The sequence below is a fragment of the Glycine soja genome, chromosome 16 (assembly GCF_004193775.1).
Source record: "Glycine soja cultivar W05 chromosome 16, ASM419377v2, whole genome shotgun sequence".
Lineage (NCBI taxonomy): Eukaryota > Viridiplantae > Streptophyta > Magnoliopsida > Fabales > Fabaceae > Glycine > Glycine soja.
The window spans coordinates 30,821,923-30,839,752 of record NC_041017.1 but is presented as its reverse complement, the minus strand read 5'-3'; the positions used below and the strand labels follow the sequence as shown (position 1 = coordinate 30,839,752).

The window sequence follows — 17,830 nt, the reverse complement described above, 5'->3', positions numbered from 1 at the left end:
GGGTCAAATCTCGATCTGAATGTATTTATTGCAATGGCGCATGAAACACGTTCCACAAATGAGAATGAGACTTGGGCATCAATATTCATATACATACACATCATCAAATTGTGTCATACCGCTGTCTCTGAACTTTCTTAAAAACTATAACATTTTAAAATTAAATCATAAAATTAAATATTAACACAACTAATATCAGATAAGAGAAAAAAACCAATTTTGTGTGTATAAGGAATGGCTATAAACATGCCATCACGAGCTGGTAGGCTGATTGTTTGACTTCTGTTTCAACGGCTTTATATCATTTCTCATGATAAAAGAAATATTAAATTAGTTTTTTCTTTAATTTATTTTATTTTTTAGATTCAACATAGTTTTTTATTTTTTAAAATTTAATTGTTCTAATTTTTAAAAAATATTCAATTTAATTCTATCGTATAGATTGGATCAACATTGTTAAAAAAACTAAATTTTATAACGATTTAAAATCATAACTAAATAATTTTAATCCATCATAAAATATATATATATATATATTATGAAAGGACCAAATTGAGTTGGTTTTAAAATTAAAGTATTAAATTGAAATAAAAAAATTAAAACACCAAATTCAACCTAAATAATAAATTAAGAAAAATAAACTACTTTAACCTAAAAAAAAGAAATTGACTATATATATAGAGAGAGAGAGAGAGGGGGAGACGGAATACAAAGCATCTACCACGTATATAACAGTACAACAAGAAGAAGCAAACACGACGAAATCTGAAAATTTTATTTTTGTTTTTACTTTTCTGATAAGCATTAGTTCAAGAAATTGTGTGGATATGAATAGGAGGAAGCATTATGTTCTGGTGCATGGGGCTTGCCACGGAGCTTGGTGTTGGCACAAGCTGAAGCCACGCTTGGAATCTGCAGGCCACAAGGTCACGGTGCTTGACCTTGCAGCTTCTGGCATCAACATGAAGAAACTTGAAGATGTTGACACTTTCTCACAGTATTCTGAGCCTTTGTTGCATCTAATGGCCACAATTCCCCAAAATGAGAAGGTAGTTCTAGTTGGTCACAGTTTTGGGGGGATGAGCATAGCACTTGCTATGGACAAATTCCCAGAAAAGGTTGTAGTTGGTGTTTTCTTAGCTGCTTTTGCTCCAGACACTGAACACAGCCCATCTTATGTCTTGGAACAGGTATATATATGCTTCTTAGTAGTGAGGTTATTACTTGAGAATTTTTTCAGTTTTCTTACTTATGCATGTTCCGTGAAAAAAGAGACTATCAAAATCTATAAAACAGTTTCAATCACAAAGAGATCGAATTTATTTTCGTTTGACAAAAAAAAAAAAATGCATTTTTTGGCTTCCCATATCTACACTTTTCTTTTCTTTTCTTTTTTTTTGGGTGAGTTTCCTATATCTACACCTAGGAGCATTTGGTAAAAGGAAGATTTTACTTTTCTAGCTAGGAATCTTAAATGAAAATTTATTATTATGTTTGGTATGTAATTAATAAAAAAAATTACTTTTGTAGAAATTTTAAAGTGAAAAATTATGATTTTCATATTTAATATGTAATTAATAGAAAAAAAGTGTCAACAAATTATGATTCTTGAGAATCAATTTTAGTTCACTATTGCTGCAAAAATATTCCGGATGAGAGGGGCAGAAATCCAACTTTCCCAGTATTCTACATAAATCAGCAGTTAGATAACCTACCCATTTTTCTATTTATAATTATGTATTTGAAGGGTTATTTTTTATATTATAAATATAATTTGAATTCATAATATAAAAAATAATCCTTATAAATATAATTTGAATTCTTATTGTTAAATGGTAGTAAAAGAAATCTTATTCTTAAATGTTAGAATATATTTTATCATGTTATTTTTTTATTATGTAATTTTGTCATTATTTAAAATTTAATTTATATTTCAAATAATTTTTAAATTATTAATTGTTTATAGAAATTTTTTACTTTATAATTTCTTCTTTCCTTTGCTCAAATATTAACTTTACTGTTTTTTAACATTTATTTTTCCAACTTAAATTTCAGTTACTTGTACTTTTTTAATTCCTCTTTTTGACCTAATTTAAGCTATTTATATTATTTTTTATTTATTCTAGTTATGTATATTATTTTATAGTTTGATATTTTTTATATTTTTAAAATTTTACTTAGATTAAAAAAGCTTTTACGACTTATGTACGGCCATCAATTTTATAACTTTTAAAATATATATAATATGAAAATTCTTTAAACTTTAACTATCAAATGCTTGACTAGTGTCATTCCAATTCAAAAATATACACCGTAATTGGATAAGCATGACATGACACACGCTTCCAGATCTTATTATTGTCAAAAACATATATATAATAAAAAGTAAAAAAATTACACTCGTGCATCTTCACTATTATTATATTTTTCCCAAATGAAATCTTATTTTTTTTAGTTTGGTCTTTTATCTTTTAAAAAAAATCTAATTTAGATATTTATCTTATTTTTTAGTTTAGTTTAATCCTTTATTTTTTTAAAAAAAATTATTTTGATTTTTTTTTAAGTTTGATCATTTGGTTCATTTAAGATTGACTCGTTAATCAGTTAAGAATAAATCTTTTTAGTTAAAAATAAAATGGAGGCAAAGGAGAAAAAATTGAAAAAAAAAAATTCATTTTTAAATGATTAACGACATTAATTTTAAATAGATAAAAGAACTAAAATAAATAAGAAATTAAGATAAAGGATTAAACTAAAAAAAATCAAATTGATTTTTTTTAAATAAAAGATTAAACTGAAAAAAAAAGATTAAATAAATTTTAAAAAAAATAAATAATCAAATTAAAAAAAAGGACCCATAAATCATTTAGTCTTATATTTTCCACTTCTCCAGGACACGTCGTCTGAAGACTTGGACAATGAATTTGCCCCAAGTGGAAACAAAACATCATTTCTCTTTGGTCCCAAGTACTTGTCCAAGAAGCAATACCAGCGCTCTCCCATTGAGGTAATTACATGTGATGTTAGCACTACAAAAAAGTGTTGCAATTTGTGGCAGTTAAATTTACAGTTTCTAACGGCTACCACAAAAGACATTTTGTTAAATAAGACAATTACATCATTGTTTTAGTTACATTACTATCTGGAGAATATGTTGGAAACTCATCGAAGTTTTCAATAAAAACAAAAATAATAAGGAATGGATTTTGCAGGACCTTGAATTGGCCAAGACATTGGTAAGGCCATCATCACTCTTTATTGAAGACTTGTCTAAGCAGAAGAACTTCTCCAAACATGGATATGGGTCAGTTCCACGTGCCTATATTGTTTGCACTGAGGACCTTGCAATTCCATTGGAATTTCAGCTCTGGATGATTCACAATGCTGGGATCAATGAAGTTTTAAAGATCAAAGGCGCAGATCATGCAGCTATGATTAGCAAGCCTAGAGAACTATACAATTCTCTCCAGAAGATAGCTACAAAATATGCATAAATCCATGACTCTGGCTTTTGTTTACTATATTGTCAATGTATTTAAATTAAATTCTTAAAATAATTAAGAAAAAATTATAACGCAGTCACTAAAAGCGTTTTATACACGTAGAAATCAAACCTTGAAACAGATATAGTCATCCTTTAGAAATTGTCTTCGCTAAATTAACATAAGCCTTATTTTATTTTATTTTTCTCAGCAATAATAGACGATATTAATTGCACAAGAAGAGCTAAGAATACAAAGTATTTGGCACCAAAGAGAATGATCCCACATGTACAAATATCCCCCACTTAAAGATTTCCTCCTCGCGATGACTCAAATTTCAGCTTGTAAAGAGCTAAATAAGTGGACTTGATCATGAACAAGTTTGAGGCATCTTCCAACCAAATCGAAGTATCATATTCTTGGTATCTCAAAGTCACCCCCTCCAACGAACTATAAAACTCTACCACCAACTCCTTTTCCCACTCAAACCATGGTCTCCCCTTGATCTCAACTTCTCATAGCCCCTACAACGTAACATCTCCTTTTTGCTCGGAATTCAAGAACGTCCTAGGAAAAGTGTTTTTAAGGCTTCCTTCATCCACCCTAAATCTAAATCTAGTAAGCTTACCCTCCCTCATCCTTCATTCTACCATGTTATCGAACCAAACATCATTTTTACCTCTACACACAAATTTCAAATCCCTCCATCAAATGAATTCAAGTGGCCGAGTTAATCAAGCATAATCTCCCAACAAAGGAAAGGTGTTTGTGCTTCCATGATACTAATTTTTTCTTGAACTTTGCAATGATAGGCTCCAAATCTCTACTCTCCTTGGATTAGCACCAATGGGGTTCCCAAATAAATAAATAGGCAACTCAATGTCCTACAATTTAAGAACCTTGCATATTTTTTCACAACTCCCATCAGTCCCAAACCCACAAAATCTACTTTTATGGAAATTGACCTTTAGTCCAGTCTTCACCATAACCACATTATGGAAGTTCATTTCTCCCAAAAATATTGTGAAAAGCCTAAAGCCTTTTGGATATGGCCTCCTTCAAAGTCTGCTTAAACCTTTCGCGCCACTATGATAAAAAGGAAAAAATGCAAAGAGATCACCTTGTCTCAAGTATCTTTGAGGGATAAACCCATTGGTTGGACTTCCACTAAGGAGAATAGAAATTGAGCTAGAAGAAAGGCTCCCACGGATCCATTTGATCCATTTAAGCCTTCTATTTTGTACTAAGTTCAAATATCTTGTATTTTTTGGATGAATGAAACACGTCCCTTAGAAATTGTCATACTAAATAGATATAATTCTTATAGTCTGTACTAAGTTAAAATATCTTGTACTTTTTTATGAATGAAACACATGGAAGATCAACCAACCTTTCATACAAGGCCACGTCTACGATTCACATATAAGTGGTGCACCCTTTTTTCCATATAATTTGAATAGTTCATATATGTCCCCCAGTGAGTGTGTATATTTTGACGGTTGGATTTAATGTTAAAAAATGGAACAATTTAGATTAAAGTAATACTAATTTCACTTTTAAATGTGGCTGATAACAAGAAGACTATTTTAACCCTACAAATGTTAATGTAAATTAAAAATACTAGTTTTGATTAATCTTAATTAGTCCTAATTAACCCTAAACCTAAATCTCCCTTCTCTTCCGCTGAACCCCGTTGCTGCCCATCATCATTGTCGACTAGAGCTTCGATGCACCATTATCGTCTTTCACGAAGAAGACATCACCCAAGTCAACAGAGAAAAATCGCAATATAAGAGAACCAAACAACCACAAAGGGGGGAAAGGGGGTTTTACAAGAAGAAGAAAAATCAACGATTCAAAAGTAGAGGAATCGAACAGAGCCAAATCTCATCTGCCCTTTGCATCCGCCAGATGCATTATCGCATGGGGCTTGCGGTAGAGCAACGACGCTTGGGTGGAGAGTGTGTTGCCGGAGGAAAACTTTACAAACGCAATCTGTGTTTGGTGGTGTTTGGTGTGTTGAAAAAGCAGGTATGGCACTTACGACGTCGTTTATTCACGTAGCGCTCGATATGGATAGATCACCCGAGGCAAATCGGACAGTGGTGGTCGAGGTCGAAAATACGTTGGAGTTATGACGACGATTGCTGGAACCGTCACTGGAAAAATACGCAAAGTTAGGTCAACTTATGGTTGTTAGGTCAATTTATAAATGAGGGTATATAGGTCTATTTGCACTTATTAAGAAAAATATATAAAACAATGTGGGTATTGTAGCTACCAAATGTGTACCATAGGAGCCGCCTTCATACAAAAGCAAGAAAAGTTGAAAGAGTTCAATTTTTTTAATCGAGACTTGTAAGTGAACTGGACCTTAACACCCTATTAAGTTTTGGATCAAGGAAACAAAATGGATCTTGAGGATTAGCTAGAGGGAATTGCACTCATTATTTTTGTTAGGACACCCAGCAATTTTCATAAATGTCAAAAATACCCTTGGTTATAAATAGCAAGAGCAGTTTTTCATTTTTGTAGTGCCATTTTTTTTCGTAAAATCTCACTTACTTAGTATAAGTTGCTTCCATTAAGGTCAGTTTTGAAGCATATTTGGTCTCCGATGGTGTACGTGCGTTGTTCAGGAGTATACGGTGAAGTTTGATCGATTTTCACCGCCAGAGAAGAAGAGTTACACGAAAAAAAAATCTTACGAACCTGCGGATTGGCAATCCGTATGATCCATACGGTCAGTAATTGGTATGGTTCATACGGATCAATAATCCGTATGAACCATACGGATTGGCAATCCGTATGTCCATATGGATTGCTGATCTGTATGAACCATACGGATTGTTGATCCGTAGGTTCATAAAAAAAATTTAAATTATGAATAAAATTATATGAATTATAATTTTACCAATTTTAAAAATAATTTTTTTGTAATAACTTTTTTTGTAATAATTTTAGCAATTGTGTGAATTTTTTTAATAATTTTAGCAATTATGAAAATATTGATTTTGTGATATTATTGTGGTATAAAAAAATATTGATTTTGTGATATTATTTTATAGTGGCATAAAAAAATCTATTTAGTAATTAGATTGTTAAAAAAGTTATAATACATATAAAATTTTTAAAAATTACTAAAACTAACATTAGATTGCTTAAAAATTAATTTAGGGATTAATTAAAAATAATTTAATTCATAAACATGACCAAATTAATTACTAAAAGATATTGTTTGTTGCAAAATGTCACTTCAACATTGCAAAAAAAAATTATGATCTACACATAATAAAACAACTATTATATAAGAAACTGGTAACTAACAAAGGGATAATATTAGACAAATTGTTTGTAACAAAAGCATAGTTAGGGAATTCCTAATAATTAAAAGGAATAATGTTCCAAGTTCTAATAATGTTCAAAGTCGTAATAATGTTCCAAGTCCTAATAATGTTGAATTTAATTCATAAACATGATCAAAATAAAACATGGTTAACAGCTGGATCAGGGAATTCGAAGACAATTTCCATGTCAGCTTTGAAGGACAGGGTTTCACAAAAATATTTTCATCCAGCTCCAATTTTAACTGTCTTTCTCCGGTGATTGAACACAAGCCAACATTCTGCAATGTCCTCCAAATGCAAATGAGTCCAGCCTTTGTCTTTAAGAAAATAATACATGGTGCTTGGAACATCCTGGTATTAAGAATAATGTTATATCAACAATTTATGAAATTTAAAACTTGGAAGATAAAGAATTGTTGGCAACTAAATTGGAAAGTTGCTCACCAGGCTGTTGTAGGTAACTTTGTGCGAAGTGAGATACACCTTGAAAGTGACAGAATTTGACACTTGATGGTATAATGAGTGTCATCTTGGAAATGATTTTGGAAGGCTACTACTCTTGAATATGGTGAGAAAGAATACACTTTTACCATAATGAGTTAACGACACTTGATGATCTCCAGTCAGGTGATAAAAATCTCTTAGTGCTGTCCACCCTGCTACAATGGTTGGTTTGTCCAAATCTTGGTTGTAAACAACGGTATGAAAATTTTCATCCTTGTCAATGAAATGTCATAAACGGTCAAGTACGTCTTTTCATCTTACAGCAAATAACCTCCTAACTTCACCGTAAATCTACATTTGATATAACAAAATAAGGTTGGTTAGTTACACAAAATAACAGAATAATGATATGTTAATTAATTCAAAATGAAGATGACCTGGTCCTTGGCGTTAACGGTGTTTAAAATAGCATATGGCGGAACCGCGACCTTCAGCATGATCTTGGCCATTTCACAGCATTGTTCGTGCTCTTCATTTGTTAATTCTGACATAATTCACATTCAAGCATGATATAACAAAATTGATATTCAATTAGTAGTCATGATGAACGCCAATTCATTCTTAGCAATTGGCAGAATTATTAATCTATTAACTCGACATACATTCAAAAGAAAAATGATTTCAAATAAAACTGTTAAGTAGAAGAAACATAAGTTGAAACAAACATATAGATGTTGTTCCAAAGCATATAGTTACATCAAACAGTTTAAAGCATTGGGAAAACATGACAAAAAATTAGTCATCAGAATTACGTAATTTTTTTCACCATTAATGTCAAAGTAGGTGAATGAAACCTAAGCTCCAAAACAAGTGGCATATTTTTAATGAGACGGTGAGCCAAGTAATACCATATTACTACTTGTTAGGGTATTTGACAACAATTGACCAAACATAAGATCCTACTACCAAAGCTAACTAACTACAGACATGTCACATGTGTGAATAAATGTATCAATATGAAAGGTAAACACTCTTACTAAGCAGAGTCGCAATAACCATTTTTAGTTCCTTTTTGAGGGTGCATAACTATGATGGTGATGGAGCAAAGCCTGAATGTTCTGCTTCTTGCTTCATCAATTCTAAAATATATTTGAAATTTTGGTCAGCAATCCGTAAGGTGTCTATACTATATTATTTTCAATTAAAAAAAACCATACGGATCACTGATCTGTATGATTCATACGGATTGACAATCTGTATGAACCATACAAATCAGCCATCCGTATGGTTTCTACACTATTTTTTTCCAATTAACAAATATTTTTTTAGAAAATAACCAACACTAAAATTTCTAAAAAAATAACTAACAAAAATTTTATGAAACATAATTACACAAAAAAATTTAAAATATATTTTGGAGTTTACTATTTACAATTAAAAAAAACATACGGATTGACAATCCATATGAACCATACAGATCAGCAATCTGTATGGTTCCTACATTATATTTTTTTTCCAATTAACAATTTTTTTTTACAAAATAACTAACACTAAAAAAATTCTAAAAAATAACTAACAAAAATTTTACAAAACATAATTACACAAAAAAAACATTAAAAATATATTTTGGAGTTTATTATTTTCAATTAAAAAAATAAAAAATAAAACATACGGATCAGCAATCCGTATGGTGTCTACACTTTTTTCTTACCAATTAACTCAATGTTTTTTTTTTTACAAAATAGCCAACACTAAAAAAATTCTAAAAAATAACTAACAAAAATTTTACAAAACATAATTACACAAAAAAATTAAAAATATATTTTGGAGTTTATTATATTCAATATAAAAAAAAACATACGGATCAGTGATCCGTATGGTTCATTCGGATTGTCAATCTGTATGAAACATACGGATCAGCAACCCGTATGGTGTCTACACTATTTTTTCTTTACAAGTTAACTTTTTTTTTTTTTTACAAAATAACCAACACTAAAAAAATTATCAAAAATGACTAACAAATTTTACGAAACATAATTACACAAAAAAAATATAAAAAAAAAATTTCGAGTTTATTATTTTCAATTAAAAACAAAATAAAAAAAAATACATTCCAGATCAGTGATTCGTATAAACCATATAGATCAGCAATCCGTGTGAAACATACGGATCATTGATCTGTATGTTTCATATGGATTGCTGATCCATATGGTTCATACGGATTATTGATCTTTATGAAGCATACGAATCGGTAATCTGTATGGGTCATATGGATTATCATATGGATTGATAATCCATATGACCCAATCCGTATGGGTTTTTTCCACAAAACTCCATTTTTTCTGGCACCGCTTTATACGAACAACACCAAATACAATCATTCAACAACATCAACAATAACAACTTGAGAAGGAACCACTTACCTCGAAGAAGATGACTCACCAAGAATACGAAACGAAAGGACCACTCGAAAGAGGAAGAAGCGGTGTTGGGGCTAACACGAAGGCGAAAGAAGAAGAAGAAGCGATGTCAGGGCTAACACGAAGATGAAAGAAGAAGAAGCGATGTTAATAGGAAGATGAAAGAAGAAGAAGCGCCGCGGGAGAGATATGAAAAGTGACTCGTACGGACAAGTCACTTTAACTTTTTATATCAAAATGGTGAAGGGCATTTTAGCCCTTTCACCAACGTTGCTGGGTGCCCCAACAAAACTGTTGGGTGCCCAAAGTAAGACAAATTTCTCCATTGGGGTCTTTTTACAAACTATTTCCCAGAATGGGGTTGTTTGTATAGATTTTCCAATGGGGGACTGTTTTGTACATGGAAAAGGCCACCATGCATGCATGGCGAGATGCATGGCAATTTGGCACGTCGTTGTCGCAAAAGGACACAGGCTTTGGTGCAGAGGGCAAGGCTTTGTGCAGAGGGCAGAGGGCGCAGACTTTAATGGAGGTCACGGGCTATGCTGGTGTCGCCACCATGGTTGGCGATTTGTGGAGCATAAATCGCCACTTACATTGGCGATATGTGTTGTTGTGTGCCTTTAAATAGCAAATGAAATTCGTGGGATGCTTTGTGCCTAAAAATTGTGAACCTGTGTGAATGCTTTTGGTGTCTGTAAAGAATTTCTCAATCTAAGTATTTTTCAATTTCTCTCCAGTAATTTCTCTCTTATGTTGTATTAATTTATTTATTAATTTATGTGATATCCTTTTTATTTATTTGAATTATCTTTGTTGTGCCTTTAAAAAGCAAATTCATGTGATGCTTTATCCTTCATGTTTTGTGCTTGTAAAATAAATTGTTGAGTCTCTAAATGCTTTATGTTTGTGGCTCTAAAAATTTGAAAAATTTGTGAGTCCCTGAATGGTTTTGTGTTGGTACCAAAATTTGTGAGTGTTGTAAGTGTTTTTAAATTTCTCTCAATCATTAATTTCTCTATCATTTTTATTTATTAATTTATATGGGATCATTTTTATTTATTTCAAATAATTATTTTGAGTCTGGAATATGCTTTCCTGTATGCTTCATGGTTTGTGCCTCTAAAATACATACTTGAGTCTATCAATGCTTGTATATTGGTACTTCTATAAATATTTGTAAGTCTTCTAACTCTTTTGTTGCATCATTTTTATTTATTAATTTTTGTGGGATCATTTTTATTTAGTTGAAATAATTATTTTGAGTCTGAAATAAATTTTATTATTCACTCATCTAATATTTTATCCTTAATATTTTATCCACCAAGAAAGCTAATCTAGCTAGTTTATTCTTAATATTTTTTTCTTTAAACTTGAGTAATAACATTTTTATCATAAATAACACCTAAGGCATTCAATCATTTTATCCATCTTGCTTGAATATTTTTTTCTAAAAACATCCTACGGTTTACATCTCTAATTTACCATTTCAAATCGCCAATGGAGCCTACGATTTCTTTCTCCATCAAATCGCTAATGGAGCCTGCGATTCAACTGCTGCTCCTGTTGCCTCCACGCGTGCCTGCAACCCTGCTGCAATCCTGAAAAAGATGAGCTGCAACCCTGAAAAAGCTGAGGAGCCCTGCTACCTGCAAATCGCCAGTTTGACTGGCTAGTCCCATGCCACGTGTCGACGCTAGCCCAAACTCACCAATAGGACTGGCGATTTTCTTCTTCCATGCATCCACTCTCATAAAAAACAACCCCATGCGGGAATAAGTTTGAAAAGAACACCATTTCAAGAAATAGTTTCTAAAAGTAACCCCTTTAAGACAATTTGCCCCCAAAGTAACAGCCTTAGCTAGATAACTAACCTAGCTGTAAGCCCAAGGTCAAAGTAAAAGAAAATGAAACTAACCCAAAGTCTATCATGCTTCATTTTGCATAATTCTATATTCTTAATCTGTTTTTTTTTTTTCAACCTTTAATATTATTCAAGAAATTACAACTTAGGCACTTGAAACCATTTTCACCCTAGCCTTCAAACGAAGGGGTACTAGCTTAACCAAAGCAACGAAGTTTTACACTTTTGGTCTTCTACTCATTACATGCTTGTTTGGAGGAGCATGAAGGCAATGAAGTCCACAACTGCCTACGTAATTTACTTTGGCCCAAATGCCATCTCTTGGATCTGGAAGAAGCAATCCACCGTTGCCAAATCTTCCACAAAAGTTGAATACCACACAATAGCTATAACAGTCATTGAATTACTTTGGTCACAACATCTACTCAAGGAACTTCACATTCCGCCTGATCCTTTTCCAACAGTGTATTCTAGTAACATTGGAGCAACTTATCTTTGTGTTAACCCGGTATTTCACTCGTGTATGAAACATCTGGCAATTGACTATCACTTTGTACAGGATCTAGTAGCCAACAAGCAATTCTGAGTCTCAAATGTTTCATCTAGTCATCAACATGTTGACCTCCTCACCAAAACTCTTATGGATCAATTATAATACACCATATTTTAGTGGCAGTGGCGTACACGAAAGAAATGCCATCTAATAAAAGGAAAGTTCCTCCCTCCCCTCTTTATTTGAACACATGAGAATTCGAAACTTAATTTATCATGTGAGAAACTAATTATTTATGTTACATTAAATTTCTGTTGGTTTCCCCTCACTTTCCTTCAATACACTATTTTCTTGTATATTTTTTTAATGTTTAAGGTTATTACACATAGATTAAGAAATATTTAATAAAATTAAAATTATTATATTTAGACTAAAATATCCTCATTTAATATTTAACCTTTGATACTTACACCGTAAATATTAAAAAAGAGTATATTTAAGAAAAATATATTATTTAGACTTTAAAATTCTAAAACATCAATTTTTTTTAAAACAAATAAAAAGTTAAAACATAAAAAAATGGAAAGGACGTAGTAAATATATTAGGCGTCACCCTTTTACATTTGCGGCTAGCACACTTAATCAAACGATAATGAATTTAAACCATGGGAAATTATAATTTCATTAGAAAACAAAAAGAGTGGATCTATATATACATGACATATATAGGGAATAGTTAGGGGGGGGGGGGGGTCTTTGGAATCAATTAGGAAGTGGAGAGTCTAGGGCTCTCAAATATCTAAGATTATTTTCTTGTTTTAGTTTTGTCTATTTCAATTCAATAAAGGATTCCTATTTTCTCTTCAATTTTCTTAAATATTCTTTAATATTGTGTTTGGATGGAGCAATTTAACAGAGAAATTCATTTTTTCAAGGAATTTAAAATGATTCGTGATAAAATAATTTGTTTGGATAAAGTATTTAAAATGAGATTTAATTTTTGATATTTTTATGAATCATTTTGATTGACTAAAACAGTGGGATTTCAAATTCTCTCAAAAAATATAGAATTTGAAATTCTTTTTTTTGAGATGCTCACTCTAATTCACGTTCTTGCTCGCGACTCTTTCTCGCTCAACACTCACAACTACGGGTGACCAAAACTTTTACGATCGATATCAACATAAGTTGTTTTTCACTGACGTTGACCAAGATTTTTTTGGTCAGAATTTTTTTGTATGATGTCAACCAAAGTTATTTTTTGCCGATATTGACTAAGATTTTTTTAAAATGATGTTAGTTAGGGTTATTTTCTCACTGACGTCAATCATGGGAAAATTTTGCTAATGTCGGCCAAGGATTTTTTGGGTCGTTGTCATCTAGATTTTTTCAGTTGATGTTGACCAATGATATTTTTTTGCCGATGTTGGCTAGATTTTTTCTACTGACATCGGTCATGACTAAATTTTGAGTAGACACCTATTAGGGTTTTTCAACTGACGTCAGTTAGGTTTTTCCAGCCAAAGCTATTTTTTAACTAATATTGGCTAGGGTTATTTTTTAGTCGATGTTAGCTAGGGTGTTTTGGCTTATGTCAACTAGATTTTCTTAACTAACGTCGGTTAGGATTTTTTTGTTGACATCGACTAGGGTTTTCTGACTGACATCAGTCAGAGCTATTTCTTAACCACATTAGCTAGGTTTTTTGGTTGATGTTGACTAGGATTTTTTCTGCTAACACCAGCTAGGTATTTTTGATCAACATCAGACATGATTATTTTTAGTTGACATCGACTAGATTCTTACAGTCGACATCCACTAGAGTTTTTTCGATCAACATTGATCAGAACTATTTTTTAGCCAACATTAGCCAAGTCTATTTTATAGTCGATGTTGGGTAGGGTTTTTTGTCTGACATTGGTCAGGGCTATTTTTTAGCCAACTTAGACTAGGGATTTTTCAGCCAACGTTGATCAATGATGTTTTTCAACCGACATCGGGTAGGTTCTATTGGTCGACATCGACCAAACTATTTTTTAGTCGATATTGGGTAGATTTTTTTGTCAACGCTTGCTAGGGTTTTTTAGGCTGACGTTGACTAAAAGTAGTCTTGGTCAATGTCGTTCAAAAAGACCCTAGCTGGCATTGGTAAAAAGATCTAGCCAACATCGACTAGAAAATAGACTCAACCAATGTTAGCCAAAACATAGCCCCAACTGATGTCAGCTAACAAATATTCCTGACATACTTTGACAAAAAAAATCCTATTTGATATCGACTGAAAAATAGCCTTAGTTGATGTCGGTTTAGAAACATCACTGGTTGTGGTCAGACAAAACAACCCTAGTTAAAATTATCAATATTTTGTATTTATAAATTATTAAAACTTGAAAATATTTTTTAATTAATATTTCAAAATTAGATTGTGTTTATTTTTTATAAAGTTTAATATTAAAATTTCATCTATTTAAAATATAAAATTAAAATTTTACATATGGAGGAAATTGAATTGCCCTATCCAAACAAAAAATTTAAAATGGAAGAAATTTTTGAAAAATAAAAAAAATTAAAATCAAAGCAATTCAAATTCTAGACATTTTAAATTCTTTAAAATTTTGAAATTTCTAATCCAAATACAAGGTAAAGGTTTGTCCTTTTTTGTTGAATTCAAAATTTGGGATATGAGATGATGTGTCAATCTAAAGTAAGAAAAGTCTCCCGATTAAAAAAAACGCTTAAAAAATATTTACATTTATTTCAAGCTAAGGTGACGAGTAAAGTTGAAGTTACAAACCTACGACATGTCAAATGTAAGATCATTTGTTATAAATTTTTTTTTTATTCACCACATTATTCATTACATCTATATTTTTTCTTATCATTTTTTTCTCTTTCAAAATACATGATAAAATCATATTTTACTAACTTATATAAATAATACTGACATAGAAATTGAAATTGTCAGTTAGATAAACAAGCCCGGGAAAAAATGTAATAAGATCCTCATTAAATATCAATTTTCATCATAATGTTTTTAGGAGAAAAACAAACATTAGAATTTTTTGTCTCGCTGCTTGAAGCACGAAGACAATGCTAAGCACTAAAGTAGTTGGAACTATTTTACGAGCACAAGCACCAACCCTAAACTTTGGAAAAAGTGGGAAAACATCGGTTAACACAATACTTTCTCCATTTCTATTTATAAAACTTAATTGACTATATTATGTTTAGTAAGAAAATTAGTTAATTAAGGTATTAACATTAAATTTGTCAAAACATTTGATATTTTAGAATTTCAAAGTCTAACTAATGCATTTTTTTATCAAGTGAACCCTTATTTAATACTTACTACTAGTTGTCCAAGTATCAAAGATCAAGGTATTAAATAAGGACATTTTAATCCAAATATAACATTTTTCAATTTCATTAAATATTGACTAAAATATGTTTTTCATCTATATAAATATCAAAATATTTGAAATTCATCCCTATAAAAAAATTGGTCTATTTTTTGTCCTTACAAAATTTAATGTTACTTTTAAGCCCGAAACTAGGTTCGAATATGTTCGAACCTACGTGTGTGAATATGGTGCACTGAAGTTGGTCTATTGGCCAATTAGATGACAACATATGTTTAAACTATAACCACTCTATCTCTTGAATCCATGGATGTCATCAAGAAATCCCCAAATATCGTTCTTCCCAACATTAGCGTCACCTCTGTCTAATGGCAAAGGTGAATACATCAATGGGGATCGTGGGGCTGGAGGTGGTGCAAAACGAGGGAGGTGCTGATTAGGCTCTATGTTGAAAGAGATCCAAAAGGGTCCCAAAGACGAAGGGTACCGCAAAGCCTTTGGGAGCTTCATCAAGCAAAAGGAGATCAGAGGAGGAGGAATGTGAAAACATCAAGAAACGCCTTGGTTGGGGTGTAAAGAGTGATTGCAAAATTTCTAGTTGCAAAAATGGAGCGAGTGTGAAGAGTGATTGATTGTGAGTGAAGTGTTTTTGTAAAAGGAATTAAGAATAAATAAATGGATAAGTGAGTGAAGATTGATTATTGAGAAGAGAGGGCATAGGAATTCGATTGGTGTTCGATGGTGGCAAGCTAAGAAGGGAATTCGAGAAAAGTGGAATTGACCCTAAATTCATTCCAATCATATGGAAGCATTTCATTTTTGCAAATGCAAAGCAACAAAAGGAAGATGAAGATTGGGAAAAGTGTGAATTGAATTAAATAAAGAGATAAGAAGTAAAGGGAAAAGTGAGTGAAGATTGGAAAAATTTTCTTCACTATTATTCTTAATACCTTTAAGCTTCACCTTTGTTTCTGTCTTGTCCATATCCGTCACTCAAAATCGTTAGAATCCCTTCTCTCGATTTAGTTAATGCCTCATTTGCTCTTCCCAAGCTTGAAAGAAGAAGAAGGTGTTGTTGCATCAACTTCTTTTATTATGTTTCCAACAACAAAGATAATCGACAAAGCCATCAAAGTCACTGTGTTGCTGTGCCATCGGAGGTGAGGGCGTCTTTTGATGAGTGTTTATGTGGGTGAGGGAAGAATGATAACAATGAGAGAAAAATGAGAAGAGAGAACACCCTTTAATGAGGAATTTTACATCAGTTATAATATAATGGATGTAGAACAATGTTTTCTACATCGGTTATAATTATAACCAATGCAAAAAGTTGAAAAATATGCCAATGTCAACATAAGCATACATGTAGGCTTGGATGTAGGTTCGTGCCCAAGCCAAAAAGTTACATGAGTGAAAAATTTTGTAGGAACGAATTTAAAACATTTTGATTTTTACAGGAACAAAAAATATATTTTAACCTTAAATATTTCTTAATCCATGTACAATAACCTTAAACATCAAAAAATATAAGAAAGAGATAGTATTTTTCCAAATTTGCCCTTAACATTAATGGGGGCGTATTCATCTTCTCCAATGTTCATAGGAGAGAAAAAGTGACAATTCAAAGTAACTTTTAATAATAGATTAAAATAAATAAAGGTATTTTAGTAAAAAAAAATTAATGAATAAGATAGATAAAATGAAATCTTTTAATAAGGAACAAAAAATGCATTGACTATGTCTTATAAATAAAGATGAAAGAAGCACTCAATTTTGCTTGACACTAAAAGTATGCTTTCAAATTCAAACTTTGGGGGTGGGTGGGGGGAATGTAATTAGGAAGAAATATCTCAACAAAGATGATTAATCAGATTTTTTAGTAGAAATTAGTTATCAACAAAGTTAATAAATATTTTATAGTAACAATATTATTATCCACAAACAAAATGCTTGAATCATGTGAAGCACTAATCATAGTCTTGCAAGACAAAAACAGACCAGAGGTCAAGGCTACAAGCACGGTTGATACGGGACTAGGAAGCTACCAGAGATCTATTTCTTGTTGGTTTAATTGGTCTTTTATTGATAGGGGACTTCTTTGTTCCCTTGTTTTATTAGCTAACATGTTTAGCTTGTTGGGCTCATGTGCCAAATGGATCTTGTTAGTTAGAGATATAAATTGGATTCTAAACTTGTTGTACACTTAGATTTAGATAAACTTTGAAATTAGTATTTGTGTTAAGTAAAAAATTTCCTCTTGGTTCTTGGATTAAAACCTTTTTTATTCTTATCAAAGAAACACTTTCTTGTGGTGAATCCTCATTCGACTTATTAATTGAGCTTTGATTGTGGTATATTTTCATGTCTATCTTTCTAGGTTTTTTTATTATTATTTCTTCACCTTTTTAGTTCCATTTCTTT

The 17,830-nt window shown here is 31.4% G+C and overlaps 1 protein-coding gene across 1 annotated transcript; it reads left to right on the top strand.

The window, feature by feature from the left end:
* Window positions 1-709: 709 nt before the first annotated feature.
* Window positions 710-3,662, top strand: LOC114390122 (salicylic acid-binding protein 2-like). Its single transcript, XM_028350805.1, has 3 exons — window positions 710-1,190; window positions 2,894-3,007; window positions 3,213-3,662. Exons 1-3 carry the CDS (start codon window positions 828-830, stop codon window positions 3,492-3,494), a joined length of 759 nt encoding a protein of 252 aa, XP_028206606.1. The 5' UTR covers window positions 710-827; the 3' UTR covers window positions 3,495-3,662.
* Window positions 3,663-17,830: the final 14,168 nt, after the last annotated feature.